Source organism: Coturnix japonica, chromosome 25, assembly GCF_001577835.2.
Source record: "Coturnix japonica isolate 7356 chromosome 25, Coturnix japonica 2.1, whole genome shotgun sequence".
NCBI classification, from domain to species: Eukaryota; Metazoa; Chordata; class Aves; order Galliformes; family Phasianidae; genus Coturnix; species Coturnix japonica.
In genome coordinates this window covers 210,184-225,983 of record NC_029540.1, presented here as the reverse complement: position 1 = coordinate 225,983, position 15,800 = coordinate 210,184, and the positions used below count along the sequence as shown (strand labels likewise).

Here is a 15,800-nt window from a genome sequence, read left to right as displayed (position 1 = left end):
GTGCCCCCCCCGGCACAGGGTCCGGTCTCTGGTCTCACCGCGGTGGCTCCATCCCCAGCCCTGTGTTCAATGCGGCTCTTGGGGACCCCGCAGCGGTTCCCCCTTGGACCTGGGGGCACCGTGGGGTCTCCCAGCTGTGCTATGGGTGCTATGGGGTCACGGCTGTGGTGTCCGCTGGGTTTGGGGACACTTGGGGTCTCGGAGGTGCCCCCCCCTCCCCCCCTTTGGCTTTGGGTCGCTGTGTCCCCCCCCCCCCCATCCCCATCCGCTCCCTTTGTTGGTCCGGTTCGGTTCGGTTCGGTTCGGTGCCCCGGGCGCGGTGGGGGCGGCGCTGGGCGGTGTCAGCGCTGACTCAGCGCCGCTGGGTCCGTCCCGACCCGCAGCCCCGGGGGGTCCCGGCCTCGATCCGGCACCGGGCGGGGGGGGGGGGGGCGGCGTGGGGTGAGTGTGAGGGGGCGGCGGTGCGTGACCACGCGTGTGCGTGACCGGAGCGTGTGACCGGAGCGTGGGGAGTGGAGCGAAACCGGGAGGTGACGAGGGCGGCGGCCGGAGAGACGGGATTTAGAGACGGGATTTTCCGGCTCCGCTTGGGGTCACCCCCTGCCCCACAGCGTCACCCCCTGCCCCACAGCGTCACCCCCTGCCCCACAGCGTCCCCTCCTGCCCCACAGCGTCCCCTCCTGCCCCACATTGTCCCCTCCTGCCCCACATTGTCCCCTCCTGCCCCACATCGTCCCCTCCTGCCCCACATCGTCACCTCCTGCCCCACATTGTCCCCTCCTGCCCCACACCGTCCCCTCCCGGTCCCTGCGCCGCCCCAGGAGCCGTGACCCCGCGCTAATAAACCCGTGGGTCTGGAGGTGCCGTTAATCACCAACCACATCTGGGCACTGATTAACGAAGCTGATAAGGGAGCTGATAACGGGTGGGTGACGCAGAGGGGTCCTCCCCACCCCCATCTATGGGGACCCCTCCTCACTGAGCCGCCTCCTGTCCCACAGTGTCACTGGTGGGCGCCCAGGTCACCCAGGAGACGAAGGAAGTGCCCGAGAACCAACGTGAGTCACTGCGACCCACAGCTCAGGGCTGGGCGCCCCATGGGGCCACCCCACGGCCCCATTAACACCCCACGGCCCCATTAACACCCCACGGCCCCATTAACACCCCACGGCCCCATTAACACCCCACAGCCGCTGAGTGCCCTGTGGCCCCATCAACCGTCACATCATGGCCCCATCAAGTGCCCACTGGCCCCATTAACCACCTCATCAAGTTCCCTACGGCCCCATTAAGTGCCCCACGGCCCCATCCTCAACCCCATGATCCCGTTAACTGCCCTGCAGCCTCATCAAGTTCCCAATGTCCCCATTAACCACCCCATAAGTGCCCCACAGCTCCATTGAATGCCCCATGGTCCCGTTAACCACCCAGTGTCCCCATCAATAGCCCATGACCCCCATGTGAGCCCCTCCTGCCTCCACACATCAACCCCATGGCCCCACTGAGACCCACTGTCCCCACTTGAGCATCCCATGACCCTCCCGAGCCCCCCACAACCAACAGGAGCACCCCCCCATCCCATATAAGCACCCCAGGACCTCCCCAAGCCCCCTATAGCCCCTATAACCCCTATAACCCCTATAGCCCTAACCTTATAGCCCTCCATGATCCCCCCCGCCCCCATTACCCACAGTGGGGGGGTTTGGGGCTCTGCTCCCCCCCTGAGCTCCATCCCCCCCTGCAGCCGTGGACATCCCGTGCTCCGCGTATCGCTCTGCGTGGAGGGACGCCCGCATCGAGTGGAAGTTCCAGAAGGGATCCTCGCTCGTGCTGTTCTACTACGCGGGGCAGCTCACAGGTACAGCAACGGGCCTGGGGCTGCAGAGCTGCAGAGCCGGCTGTGTGTCCATCTGTCTGTGTGTCCATCTGTCTGTGTGTCCATCTGTCTGTGTGTCCATCTGTGTGTCCATCTGTGTGTCCATCTGCCCCCCCCTCCCCGCAGAGCCCTACAAGGACCGCGTCGTGTTCTCCGTCACCTCCATCCACTTCAACACGGTGACGCGGGAGGACACGGGGAAATACATCTGTGAGGTGGTGGGGGATGGATCCCAGATCGCCAAGTCCGAGGTCAACCTCATTGTCCAGGGTGGGTCCCATCATCCCACATCCCCATATCCCCATATCCTCATATCCCCATCATCCCACATCCCCATGTCCCATGTCTTTATATCCCCATCTTCCCCATATCCCCACCTCCCCACACCCCCATTAGTGCTGGGCTGCAGCTGAAGGTTCCCATCTTCTTGCCTTGCACCCGCTGCTCTTTGCATCACAGTTTCCCCATAGACCCCTTTGGGGCCCCCCCTCCCCATCCCCCCATACTCTGCCCCATCTGGGGTCCCCCCTCACTGTCCCCATGTAGCCTGACCCCATCCTTGGGGTCCTCCCCACACTGTTCCTCCCTCTGCTGACCCTTTGGGGGTCCCCTCCCTCCCTCCGTGTCCCTCCACATCCTGACCCCATCCTAGGAGTCCCCCCCACCCTCCCCTATGTGCTGACCCTTTTGGACCCCCCGTGTCCCTCCATACAACAACCCATTTGGGGTCCCCCCTCTCTGTCCCCCCATGTACTGACCCATGTGGGGTCCCCCTCTCTGCCCCATCCATGCTGAAACGCCCCCCCCGCTGCCCCCCATACACTGACTCTGTCCCCCCCCGCAGTTCCCCCCTCCAAGCCGGTCGCCCACGTTCCCAGCTCGGCCACCATTGGCCGCACGGCGGTGCTGCGCTGCTCGGAGTCGGACGGGTCCCCGCCCCCCACGTTCCGCTGGTACCGGGACGGGATGCTGGTCCCGGCCGACCCCAAAAGCAGCCTCAGCTTCCGCAACTCCTCCTACACGCTGGACTCTGCCACCGGGGAGCTGGTGAGCAACGGGGGGTGATGGGACCATGGGACCCCCGGGGGGGGGTGATGGACCCCATGGGACCCCCGGGGCCTCCCACCCCCACCCATGGGTGCATCCCCCCCCCCCCGCAGACCTTCAATCCCGTCAGCGCCTTCGACACTGGAGATTATTACTGCGAGGCCTCCAACAACGTGGGCATGGCACAGCGCTCGGACACGGCCCGAATGGAAGCCAGTGAGGGATGGGATGATGGAGGGTGCTGTGGGGTGATGGAGGGTGCTGTGGGGTGATATAGGGTGCTGTGGGGTGATGGAGGGTGCTATGGGGTGATATAGGGTGCTGTGGGGTGATGGAGGGTGCTGTGGGGTGATATAGGGTGCTGTGGGGTGATGTCAGTTGCTGTGGGTGCAATGGGGTGGTGTAGGGTGCCATGGGTGCCAGCAGATGGTGTAGGGTGCTATAGGGTCCCATTGGGTGCTATGGGGTCCCATAGGGTACTACGGGGTGGTCTAGGGTGCCATAGGTTGGTATGGGGTTCTATGGGTGCCATAGGGTGGTGTAGAGTGCTGTGGGGTGATATGGGTGCCACAGGCTGGAATGGGGTGCTGTGGGGTGCTATGGGATGGTGGAAGTGCTATGGGTGCCATAGGGTGCTATGGGTGCCATGGGGTGCTATGGGGTGCTGTGGGGTGCTATGGGGTGCTGTGGGGTGCTATGGGGTGCAGCAGCACCCACCCCACGCCCCTCGCTGTCCCCCCAGGTGAGGTCAATGTGGGCGGCATCGTGGCTGCGGTTGTGGTGCTGCTGATGCTGCTGGGACTCATCGCATTCGGGATCTGGTTCGCCTACAGCCGCGGCTACTTCCGTGAGTACAGCCCCATTGTGCTCCACAGCACCCCATACAAAACCCCATACAAAACCCCATACAAAACCCCATACATGACCCCACACAGCACCCCATACAAAACCCCATACATCACCCCATAACCCTACTCACTGCCTCACTCGTGACTCCATAGCCTCACTCATGGCCCCACAGCTCACCCCATAACCCCACTCATCACCCCATAACCCCACTCATGACCCCACAGCTCACCCCATAACCCCACTCTCTCTCTTTCCTTACAGAGAGAAAACCGTAAGCTCATCTCAGCCATCGCAGCCGGTTCCCCCCGGGCTGGGGCTGGCGGCCCTGGGACGGGGCGGCTCCTGGTGGGCGCTGGGGGGGGGGGGGGGGATGGTGGGACCCTCCTGATGGGCTGCTCTTCTTACAGCACTGCCTCCAAAAAGGTGATTTACAGCCAACCCTCACAGCGCAGCGACGTGAGTATGGGGGGGGACAGGGGGGATGTGGGGGGTGTCCCCAAACCGCTGTGGGGTGACACTAATGGCCAAGGGGGTGGGAGGGGACGTATCCCACCTGCCCCCCCAATCCCAAATGCCATCATCCAAACCAATACTGGGATCCTCCCCAAGTCCAAACCCATCCTGGGGCCCCATGGTGCCCACATCCCATTGTCTGTATGATTGTGGGGTCCCCCAGTTCCCAAACCCCTTTATCCAAACCGATATTGGGGCCCTCCAGCTTCAATCCAAACTGATATTGGAGTCCCCCAGATCCCAAATCCCTTTATCAGAACCGATGTTGGGCTCCCCTGCTCCCCACATCACTATCAGAACCAACATTGGGGTCCCCCCATTACCCAAACCGATATTGGGGCCCTCCAGCTTCAATCCAAACCGATATTGGGGTCCCCTGCTTTGCCCCCCCCCCAACTCCGCTCTCTGTCCACAGGGGGAGTTCAAGCAGACGTCGTCGTTCCTGGTGTGAGGGGGGGGGCAGTGGACGCCCCCATGGCTGCAGCTCCACCAGCTGAACTATTTGGGGTTTTTTTGGGTCTTTGGGGTTGTTTTTAGGGGATGGGGGGGTTGTTTAGGTTCGTTTTTTAAAGGATCCCTCGGTGCCTTCCTGACGTCAGTCCCTTTTTGGGGCATCCCGGCCCCCTCCCCTTAAAGTGGTGCCTCATTGTGGCCCCCCCCAACAACCCCCAGTTTGGGGTGGCCGTGCATTGACCCCATGCTTTGGGGGGGGGTCTGGCACTGCATCCCTATAGGGGCAGAACCCCCCATTGCCTCCTATGGGGCAGCACTGGGGGGGGGGATGTGGTCCCCATTGCTGGAAACCAATAAACCATTGTCCTTTATGGAGCTTTGGGGCTGTTTCTTTTAGGGGGGGGTAATTGGGACACAGCTCTGTGCCCCCCACCGGTGCTGGGGACCCTGGGACCCCCCCAGCCCCTTTCCAACCATTGATAGAACTTTTATTAATCCCTTCTTAATCCCCCCCACCCCCACATTGAGGAGGGGACCCCTCAGCGGCCGTGGGGGGGGGGGGTTGAGAAAGCTCTCGTCCCCATGTCTCTATACATATATATATATAATATAGATTAGTGGCACTATATATAGATAAAGGTGTACACATCACCTGGACTCAGTGCAGCAAGGTTTGGGGGGGGGGGGGGGGGGGGGGGAAGGCGGCCCCGAGCTGGGGGGGCTCCCCGGGGTTGGGGGTGGGGGTTAATAGGGCAGGTGCTCTACGTTAGCAGCAGTGACGGGCTCAGGGCCGTGTCCGATTATCGGTGTCACCCCCGTGTCCCCAGCCCCATTGATATGGGGGGGTTGGGGGGGGCAGCGCGGGGAGGGTCCCCTGGCTCTGGGGGCAGCAGCTCTGGGAACGGGGTGGGGGCTCTGCCTCAGTTTCCCTGCTGGGGTGGAGCTGTGCTGCTCCTCCGGGGGCGAAACTGTCACCGAGGGTCCCCAAGGCTGGAGGTGGCTGTGTGCCCCCATGGAGCCCCCCCCCGCAATGGGGACAGCAGCATTGGGTCTCTTGGTGGGGCCGGGGGGGTCCGGGGTTAGCAGAGCGTTATGGGGTGGGACAGGGATGGGGACAACGCTGCCTCTAAGTGGGCTGAGGTGGTGCCAGCAGTGAGGGGGGGTCTGGGCAGCCCCACACAGCGACCTGGGGGTGGGGGGGGGATGGGGGCTGAGCTGGTGGCAGCTCCCCACTGTGATGGGGGCAAATGAAGCAGCAGCGGCGCCTCCAGGGCAGGAAAATCCAGTGGGGAAAATCCAGTGGGGGTGGATCCCGCTGCCGTGATGGAGGCGGCAGCTCCAGTGATGGTGGCACCTCCAGGGGCTGGTGGTGCCATCTCCAGGGCCAGAGGTGTTTCCCCATGTCAATGGTGGCATCTTAAAGGCTGGTGGTGGCATCTCCAGTGATGGTGGCATCTCTGTGTCCTGGTGCCATCATCCCTAGGGCTGGTGGTGGCATCTCCAGGGCTGGCATCGTTCTCCCCGTGCTGCTGGTACCTGCAGGGCTGGTGGCACCTCCCCACCCGTGTGTTGGCATCTCCATGGCTGCTGCTATTGACATCCCCATGGCTGTTGGTGTCATTTCCATGGCTGTTGTTGGTGTCATTCCCATGGCTGTTGTTGGTGTCATTATTCCCATGGCTGTTGTTGGTGTCATTATTTCCATGGCTGCTGTTGGTGTCATTATTTCCATGGCTGCTGCTGGTGACATCTCCAGAGCCGGCGGCATCTCCCCGTGCCGGTGCCGTCCCCGTTGCTGGTGGTGCTGCCGTTGGCCGCCCCGGTTGCGGTGGCAGCTCAGACGTTGCTGATGCGGACGCTGAGTGGGGCTCCCTCACGCTCCGCCGCCTCCCGCAGCGTCTCCTCCAGCTTCACCTTCTCGGGGTCCCCGAACCGCACGGTGTCGCGGACGCAACACGGCGCCGCCACCTTCACCACCTGGTCGAAGAGGCTGAAATCCGCCACGTATTTCCCGCTGGCCGACAGCGAGATGGCGGGGCTGAACTCGTATCCCCAGAGGATCTCCTCGGGCAGGTAGGACGTGCGCACCTGGCACGTGGCGCTGGTGGACTCCACGGTGCCGCTGAGAATCACCACCAGCTCAAAGTCCCCCTCGCCCGCCCGCAGCGCCGCGTCGCGGAAGGGGCTGGCGTCGTCCACCACGTGGTAGAAGGTGAGGGGCAGGATGAGGAAGGGGCTGTCGGACGACGTGTCCACCTGGAAGTCCACGTTGAGCTGGTTGAGCCGCACGCTCTCGCCCTCCTTGGTCAGGTGCGTCTGCAGCAGCTTCCCCGTCACCTGGCAGCCGATCAGGAGGCTCTTGCGCATGTTGGCCACGCGGATCATCAGGCAGGTCTTGCCGTCGTGCTGGGCCACCACGGCGTTCTGGCTGAACTTGATGGTCTCCGCTCGTTTCTTGGGCCGCGCGATCTTGGCCAGGAAGGTTCCGGTGATGAAGATCTCCATGATGGTGGTGAGCACCAGCTGCGTGATGAGCAGCACGATGGCCAGCGGGCATTCCTCGCTGATGTAGCGGAAGCCGTAGCCGATGGTGGTCTCGGTCTCCAGGGAGAAGAGGAAGGCGCCGGTCAGCGTGTGCACCTGCATGACGCACGGCGTGTGGTTGGCCGGCGGCTCGAACTCCAGCAGGTCGCCGTGCACCGCAGCCACCAGGTACCAGACGACGCCGAACGCGAACCAGGTGCCGGCGAAGGTGGCGGAGAAGAGGAGCAGCTTGTAGCGCCACTGCATGTCGATGAAGGTGGTCCACAGGTCCTTGAGGTACAGGAAGCGCTTGTCGGCGATGTGCTCCATGCGCACGTTGCTGCGGCCATCCTTGGTCATGACGCGGCGCCGCCGCAGCGCCGTGCCGATCAGAGGGCGGCTGTCGGTCTGCGTGGTCTGGCTGTAGTACACCTTGGTGGCCGACGTCATCTGGGGGGGGATGGGAACAGGGTGAGGGGGAGAAACACAGGAGGGGGCTCAGGGGGAGGGGGAGGAATGGAGGAAGGATTGGAAGGATGGAGGAGAGCGAAGGGTTGAGGTGATGGGTTGGGTGGATGGATGGATGGAGGGATGGATGGATGGAGGGATGGATGGAGGGATGGATGGATGGATGGATGGATGGATGGATGGATGGATGGATGGATGGATGGAAAGCATGACAGATGGGTTGGTACAATGAATGAAGGCTGGATGGGGAAGGTGGATGGATGTGGTGTGGAGGGGGCAGCGAAGATGGATGGGGTGGGTGGAGGTGGATGGGGTGTGGTGCTGGATGGGTGTGAGGGGAGAGGGGGATGACAGCACTGGGTGCTCCCTGGGCACAGTGGAGACCTGTCCCAGAGCCAGCCCAGCGCTCTATCAGCACATCCATCCCAACATCCGTCCATCCTCCTGCCCACCCACACCTCCACCATCACTGCTCATCCACCCCATTGTCCATCTGTCTGTCCACCCCCATCCAACACATCTCCTCCATCCGCCCATCTGTCCATCTGTCTACCAACACAGCCACAACCCACCCTCTCCGTCCACTTGTCTGTCCATCCATCCGCCTGCCTATAAAACTGCCTGTCCATCCATCCCTCCGTCCCTTCTCCATCCGTCCATCTGTCCATCCACCTCCACTCAATCCACCTCCTCCGTCCGTCTGTCCATCCATCCATCCATCCATCCATCCATCCATCCATCCATCCATCCATCCATCCATCCATCCATCCCTCCCTTGTCCATCTGGCTGCCCATCCATCCGCTCCCCCCTACCTTTGCCTGCCCACACGCTCCTGTCTGTCCGTCCGTCCTTTTATACCCTCACCCTTCACCTGTCTGTCCGTCCGTCCCTCCTCCCTCCCTCCCCGTCCCCAGCTGCGCCCCCACCACCTCCATGGGGGCAGAACCTGGGGGGGTTGGGGGGGGGGTACGGGACAGAATGAGGCCGGGAGGAAGAGGAAGGAGGGGATGAATGGGAGGTGACAAATGGTCGGTGGCAGCGCTTCCGTCCCGTGCCCGTCCTTGTCCCCCCGCGGCACAGAGGGGCCCTTTCAGCCCACGCCAACGTTTGGCCCCATTGCAGGGCACGGAGCCGGGGACACGGTGCCGCCATGGGGGGTCCCGTTGGAGCCCGGTGCTGCCGCGTTGGCCAAAGAAGGGGGAGATGGGGGGGGTCGGACCGGGCGGCACCGAGGGGTCAGTCAATGAGAGGGGACAAGGCTCAGCGGGGACCTCAGCCCTGGGCCGTGACACCGTGTCCCCAAAGCCACCATGTCCCCAAAGCCACCATGTCCATAAAGCCACCGTGTCCCCAAAGCCACCTCCTGTCCCCCCCGGGTCCCCATGCACCCCTACCCCCCCTCTGTGGGGTCCCCGTAGCCCCTTTCCCCGTCCCCAAGGATTGCTGTACCCCATTGGCTGCACCCCAACACCCCACACTGGAGGTCCTTGTGCCCCATAACTCTCCCCATTCCCCTTCTGGGGTTTCCACACACCTCTTGGGGTCCCCGTACCCCTTCAGGACCCCCAGCCCCCCATCCAACCCCATAGGAGCACTGTACCCACTTGGCTGCACCCAACACCCCCCTTTGGGTTTCCTGCACTATTTCCCCCCTGACTCCCCTTCCCTCCCCGACCGCCCCACTGCCACCCTACATGTCCCCGACACGGGCTGTGACATGGCTCCACTTGTTCCCCGCGCACGTACGGTGCCGTGGGGCACAGCTGGGAGCCCGGCTCAGTTACCCATTAACTCCAACCCTATAACTCTCCTCCTGCCTCACCTCCCCCCTCCCCGATCCCATACAGCCATAGGGATGCACCCCCCCCTTTTCACTGTGACCCATTGGCATGGGGTGCTCAGGACCCCCATACTCAGTGACCATAAACCCAAGGGCTGTGGGTGTCCCTATACGTGGTCCCTGAGACCCTACAGGGCATTGGGGTGCCCAGGACACCCATGCAGAGGTTATGGGTTATTCAGGACTCCTATTGGAGTTGGAGATATGGGATCCCGGAGATCCCTGTGCCCACGTTATGGGTTATATAGGAGATATAGGATCCCCAGGACCCCCATGTAGATGTCATGGGGTGCTCAGGACCCCTAAGTAACAGCTACGGGATGGCAGCAATGGGGACACTATGAAGTTGGTCCCATAGGCTGTTGGGGGGCGGGGGGGGGATGTGCAAGGGCGGGCAGAGAAGGGGGGGGACACGGGACAGTGGGGCCATTGTGCGCCCCGGAGGAGCGGCCTCAATGGGGCACAATGGGGCTTTGATGAAGCGCTCGTTAAGATTCAGAGCCATGTTGCCCACTGTCCTGTGTTCCCCCCCCCCATCCCCACTGTCACCTTCTCCCCCCCCCCCCCCCAGCCACCAGGTCCCCTGCCATTGTCCTGGGACCCCCACGTTGCCCCCAGATTTTGGCACAGCTGTAGGGTCGCTGGGGTTGGGGGGAGTTGGGGGGTCTGTGGGGTTATGGGTTCCCTGGGGATTGGGGGCTTCCATGGGATTGAGGAGGGGTCCGTGGGGTTGGAGGTGTGCATGAGGTTGAGGGGTCCTTGGTGTTGGGGGGTCTGTGGGGTATCTGGTATTAGGGGGGGTCTCTGAGGGTGGGGGGTCCCTGGGGTGGAGGAGTCAAAGAAATTGGGGGTCTCTGAGGGTGGAGGGTCCCTGAGGGAGGAGGAGTCCATGAGGTTGGGGTCCCTGGGGTTAAGGGGTCCCTACGGTTGTGGGGCTCTTGAGCTGGGGGTCCATGGGGTCGGCAGGTCCATGGGGCTGTGGGATCTGTGGGGGTGGGGGGTTGTCCTGGGGGTCGGAGGGTCCATGTTGTGCCTATGGGGGATGGCAGCGCTGGTGCCAATGGGGCAGATAAGGGCAGCAGGGACAGAGTGGCCCCAATACACCACAGAGAGTCCACAGCACCGGAAATACAGCCTCGTTATCCCCAACCCCAATTAACTGCAGCCAATTAACTCGAGTAACCCACACTCGATAGCCCAGACCTGATCGAATGCAAACCATAATCACAGCTGATAACCCACAGCTGGATAATCCACAACCCGTAACACACAGCTGATAACCCACAGCTGATAGCCCATGTCTGAGATAACCCACAGCCAATAACCCACAGCTGATAACTCACACCCCATAACTCACTCCCCATAACCCACAGCTGATAACTCACACCCCATAACCCACTCCCGATAACCCACTCCCCATTCCCACACTCCCACCCCTCTCTGCCCCCCATGTTGACCCCACAGCTCCATTCATCTGGCACAGCCGATCTGCTGCCCCACTAATCCCAACCCGGTTCATCCGGCCTGCCCACCCCGCAGCCCCACACGGGGTAACAGCTGTGGTTTGGCTCCGGGTTCATCCCACACACCCAACCTGCAGCTCAGGTAACCCACAGCCTTGTTAACCCACAGCCTGGTTAACCCACAGCCTGGTTAACCCACAGCCTGGTTGGTTAACCCACAGCCTGGTTAACCCACAGCTGAGTTAACCCACAGCTGAGTTAACCCACAGCTGAGTCAACTCACAGCCTGGTTAACTCAGATCTTATTTAACCCACAGCCTGGTTAACCCACAGACCAGGAAAGTCATAGGCTGGTTATCCCATAGCTCAGTCAACCACATCCTGCAGGTAAGGAGAAATGAGGTGTGGGGAAATGGAGATGTGGGGTTAAGGGACTGTCTGGATATGGGGCCGTGGGGGACACGGCAATGGGGAATATGGGGATGGGGGACGTGGAGACACAGAGCTGAGGGGACATGGGGACATCGGGGATGGGGTGAGAGAGGGGGACGTGGGGACATGGAGATGTGGGAACGCTGGGAGGTGGAGAAGGGGATGTGAGGATTTGGGGTCTGAGGACATAATGACATTGGGGACATGGGGCTGGGGGGGTGAAGGACACGGAGATGTGATGGGGGACATGGGGATGGGGGATATGAGGACACGGAGATGGGGAACGTGAGGATACGGGGTCGGAGGACACGGGGATGGGGGACGTGGATACGGGGCTGGGGGATGTGGGGACACACGGACATGGGGTGATGGGGGCACCCACGGGGCTGGGGACACTGACAGAGCCCCGTCTGCTCCACGAGGGACACGCAGCCCCCCCCCCTACGGGGCCTTTTTGGGGTGGGGGGGCTCAGGGGTCCGCGCCCACCCCCCAGCCCCACGCAGCCCCACGCAGCCCCACGCAGCCCTTACCTTCGCTGTGGGGCCGCGGGGGGTGCGTGGCCGCGCTCAGCCCTCCCGCTGCCGCCGTGTCCCCATATGGGTTTGATGGGACGGGGCCCGGCTGGCACCGATTGGAGGGAACGGGGAGGGGGGCCCACCGCGCGGGGGGGTGGGGGGGGCTGTGGGGAGGAGCCGGCGTGGGGCGGCGAGGGGGGGGTGGGGGGTTAAATGGGGTGGAAAAGGGAGCCCGGGGCGGGTCACGTTACGGCTGGTGGGGCGGTGGGGGGGGGGGGGAGGTTTGGGCACGGAGCGCCCCCACACCTCGATGTGGGGTGAGGCGCCCACGCGTGTTTCACATGGGGGTGGGCAGGGGGCGCTGGGAGCCCACGGTGGGTGCTGGGACCGGGCTTTGGGGTCGGGGTCGCGGGCAGGGGTCACCTCCGTGCGTGTGTCCATCCCCCCCGTTGGTTGTGTGTGGGGATGGGGGTGCAGCACCCCACTGTCCCACTCGTGTTTTGGGGGGGCGGGACTGAGGAGACGGGCCCCACTGAGCGGTTCTGGGACCCCGCTGCGGTTTTGGGGGCATGTTCGGAGCTCAGCCCACGCGTGTCCTTCCCCTCCCCATAGGATCGTGTGTGGGGTGGGGGTCCGTGGGGCTGCGTGTCCGTGGGCTCGTGGGGCCGTGGCCGCGTTCCCCCCCCCCACACGCACAGAGCTCCGCTGTTCCCGGAGCGGTTCCCCCGTGGCCGCGGCACAAAGAGCCTTTGTTCACCCGTGGGGGGTGGAGGGGAGGGGAGGGGCGACGGGCGGCCGTGGGGATTCGGGGGGGGAATGAGAGGGGAGTAGAGGGGTCTCGCGTGGGGTCGAGTCACACGTGGGGGATTTAGGGATGGGGAGATGGGGAGGTCAGGGTAACCCCCATTGTCCACTCCCCATAAGTGGGGGGGGGCACAAGGAGGTGACAGCCTGGAGGGGAAGGGGCTGCCCTGCTGCCCCATATGGCCCCTTATGGCCCCACACAACCCCGGGGGGCTCTGACCCCCCCCAAGTGCAGCGCTGCCCCTCTGGGTGCCCTCCCCCCCACCCATAATGTAGGGTTATGGGGATGGAGATGGACGGGGGGGGGATGAGGGATGGGGGGGATGGGATGGATGGGGGGGAACGGGGGAGAATGGAGAGAATGGGGGAATGGGAGGGACGGGGAGAGGACAGGCAGCACTGGGACGTATTGGGATGCATTGGGATGCACTGGGATGCACTGGGATGCACTGGGATGCATTGGGATGCACTGGGATGCACTGGGATGCATTGGGATGCATTGGGATGGCTGGGGACTTCGAGGGGGGAGGCAGCGATGCCGAGGGGGGCGGGGCCACCACGAAGGCCACGCCCCCATCAGACCATGCCCCGCCCCCAAAGCACCGCCCCCTGTCAGTCAGGCCACGCCCCCATCCCTCAGGCCACGCCCCCTCCCGTGTCCACGTGTCCGTACGGTCACGTTCCCAGCTCCCACCCGCGGGTGGGGGGCACCGCCGGGACATGGGGGGGGTCCGGGCCCTGCGCCGCGATCCCCCGTGGGGCCGTGGGCGGGGCGGGGGGGCGGGGGGCGCAGCGATGTTTGTTCAGCTGCGGGGCGGGACAGCGGGGGGGGGGTGGAGGGACACGGGGGGGTCCACGGCCACAGCCCCGCGTGGGGGGGAAGGGGAAGGACGTGGGGGGAGTGGGGGTGTAAAGTGGGGGTGTAAAGTGGGGGCACTGGGAAGGACTGGGATGGACTGGGATGGAGGGGGGGTCTGGGGGACTGGAAGGACGTGGGGGGCTGAGATGGACTGGGGAGCACTGGGAGGGTCTGGGACAGACTGGGGGGACTGGGAGAGATACTGGGGAGCACTGGGATGGACTGGGAGGGAGTCGGAATTCTGGGGGTACTGGGGGGATCAGGGACACTGGGAGAGACTGGGATGGAGCTGGGATTGTGATACTGGGGGGACTGGGAATAGTGGGACGGACTGGGGAGTGCTGAGGCAGACTGGGATGGACTGGGATGGCCGGGGATACTGGGGGGACTGCGGATACTGGGAGGATGCACTGGGATGGTTTGGGGGGGTAATGGGGGAACCAAGAGAACCGGGACAAACTGGGATGGACTGGGATGAACTGGGAGTTGTGGAGCCCTGGGGGGCTGCAGAGCAGCTGTGGGGGCACAGCAGGGATGGGAACTGGGAGCACTGGTGCCAATGGTACAATACACCCCCCACCCCCCAGTCGCCCTTGGGCTGCCCTTGAGCAGCAGCCATTGCCATGGAGATGGGGGGGGGCACTGGGGGGGCACTGGGAGTCCTTGGCTGCGGCCTTAACCCCCCCCTCCCCAGTATGTGACCCCCCCTCTGGGACTGGGGCTGTACTGGGAGGAGTGGGATCGCACAGGGAGGAATGGGGATGGGGGAACTGGGATGGTACTGGGATAGAACCACACTGGGACAACTGGGATGGGACTGGGAGAACTGGGATGGTGATGGGGGGACTGGGGTTGTACTGGGATGTGACTGTACTATGGAAACTGGGACTGGGAAACCTGTACTGGGAAGAGTGGGAGAAGTGGGACAGAACTGGGATACGGTCATAATGGGAGAACTGGGGCTGTGCTGGGGGACGATGCTGATTAAAATGGGACCGTACTGGGAGAACTGGGATTGTACTGGAATGAATGGGACCGTACTGGGAGAATCGGGATGGCGCTGGGAGAGCTGGTGCTGTACTGGTTGAACTGGGATGGTGCTGGTTGAATGGGGACCATCTGATGACAACTGGGACCGTGCTGGGAAATCTGTACTGGGAGAACTGGGAGCACCCAAAGACGACTGGGACTGTACTGGGAGAACTGGGTTATGATCGTGTTGGGAGAAACAGGGCTGGACTGGGAGAAATAGGGCTGTACTGGGAGGAATAGGGCTGTACTGGGAGAACTGGGGCCGTACTGGGAGAAATGGGGCTGTACTGGGAGAAATGGGGCTGTACTGGGAGAAATGGGGCTGTACTGGGAGAAATAGGGCTGTACTGGGAGAAATAGGACTATACTGGGAGAAATAGGGCTGTACTGGGAGAACTGGGACTGGACTGGGAAAAACGGGACGGCACTGCGCTCCCCCCGACCCCGAGTCCCCCACCTCGGCTCGCACCGCCGCCCCCACGCGTGACCGAGCCTCCCATTCACTCCCCGTCCCCGTGGGGGGGTCCGGAGGGGCGGTGCGGTCCAAGGGGGGCGCTGGGAAGGGGGGCCCGGGGGGGGGGGGGGGGGGCGGAGCCCGAAGGGTTTTTCTCCGCCGTCTCCGCCGCCGCCGCCGCCCACGAGTGTCCGCGGAGCGACAGCAGCGCGATGGGCAGAGGGGTGAGTAGGGGCAGCTCCCACGCGTGGGGGGCGCGGAGCCACGCGGGGCACCCGCTCGGGGGGATCCGTCCGCGTGGGCTCCCGCCCTTCCACGCGCGGCGCGGACACACGCGTGTCACAGCCGCCCCCTCGGGACTCCCGTCCGCCCACGTGTGGGACCGACCCGTGCGGGACTCGGAGCCTCGCGTGGCGCGCACCCACGTGGGCTCCCGGCTGCCCGTTCAGGGCGACGACCCACTCGGGGCTCCCACCGACCCGCTGGGGGGGCTCCGTCCTACTGGGCTCTGACCCACGTGTGGCACCGACCCACGCGTGTCACACACGCGCACTCGGATCCCCCCCCCTTCCCACTCCTATTCCTGTCCCCCTCTCAAACTGCCCCGCGTGGGTTCCTTCCCCCCTCCCACCCTTCGCGTGTCCCGCTGTGACCCCACGCTCCCACGGTC

General features: G+C 63.8%; 3 protein-coding genes across 4 annotated transcripts in view; 2 read left to right on the top strand and 1 right to left on the bottom strand.

Annotated features, from left to right (window-relative positions):
* F11R (F11 receptor) overlaps nt 1-5,113 on the top strand; it is a 6,165-nt gene extending 1,052 nt beyond the window's left edge. The window contains exons 2-10 of the mRNA XM_015884295.2: nt 1,002-1,058; nt 1,745-1,858; nt 2,003-2,146; nt 2,721-2,923; nt 3,037-3,139; nt 3,666-3,770; nt 4,034-4,043; nt 4,180-4,228; nt 4,701-5,113. Coding sequence (XP_015739781.1) covers nt 1,002-1,058; nt 1,745-1,858; nt 2,003-2,146; nt 2,721-2,923; nt 3,037-3,139; nt 3,666-3,770; nt 4,034-4,043; nt 4,180-4,228; nt 4,701-4,736 — 821 coding nt within the window. The 3' untranslated portion in view covers nt 4,737-5,113. The remainder of the gene's footprint in view (nt 1-1,001; nt 1,059-1,744; nt 1,859-2,002; nt 2,147-2,720; nt 2,924-3,036; nt 3,140-3,665; nt 3,771-4,033; nt 4,044-4,179; nt 4,229-4,700) is intronic.
* A 431-nt stretch (nt 5,114-5,544) lies between these two features.
* On the bottom strand, nt 5,545-12,124 carry KCNJ10 (potassium inwardly rectifying channel subfamily J member 10). Of its 2 annotated transcripts, none has more exons than XM_015884292.2 (2): nt 11,997-12,124; nt 5,545-7,711 (listed from the first exon to the last, which is right to left on the bottom strand). In XM_015884292.2, exon 2 carries the CDS (start codon nt 7,709-7,711, stop codon nt 6,575-6,577), a length of 1,137 nt encoding a protein of 378 aa, XP_015739778.1. In that variant the 5' UTR covers nt 11,997-12,124; the 3' UTR covers nt 5,545-6,574. The 2 variants fall into 2 exon arrangements, with proteins under 2 accessions (XP_015739778.1, XP_015739779.1); XM_015884293.2 differs by lacking the exon at nt 11,997-12,124 and adding an exon at nt 8,543-8,670.
* Nucleotides 12,125-15,221: 3,097 nt separating this feature from the next.
* The window catches only part of LOC107324341 (sodium/potassium-transporting ATPase subunit alpha-2), a 9,761-nt gene continuing 9,182 nt past the window's right edge, over nt 15,222-15,800 (top strand). The window contains exon 1 of the mRNA XM_015884286.2: nt 15,222-15,354. Coding sequence (XP_015739772.1) covers nt 15,343-15,354 — 12 coding nt within the window. The 5' untranslated portion in view covers nt 15,222-15,342. The remainder of the gene's footprint in view (nt 15,355-15,800) is intronic.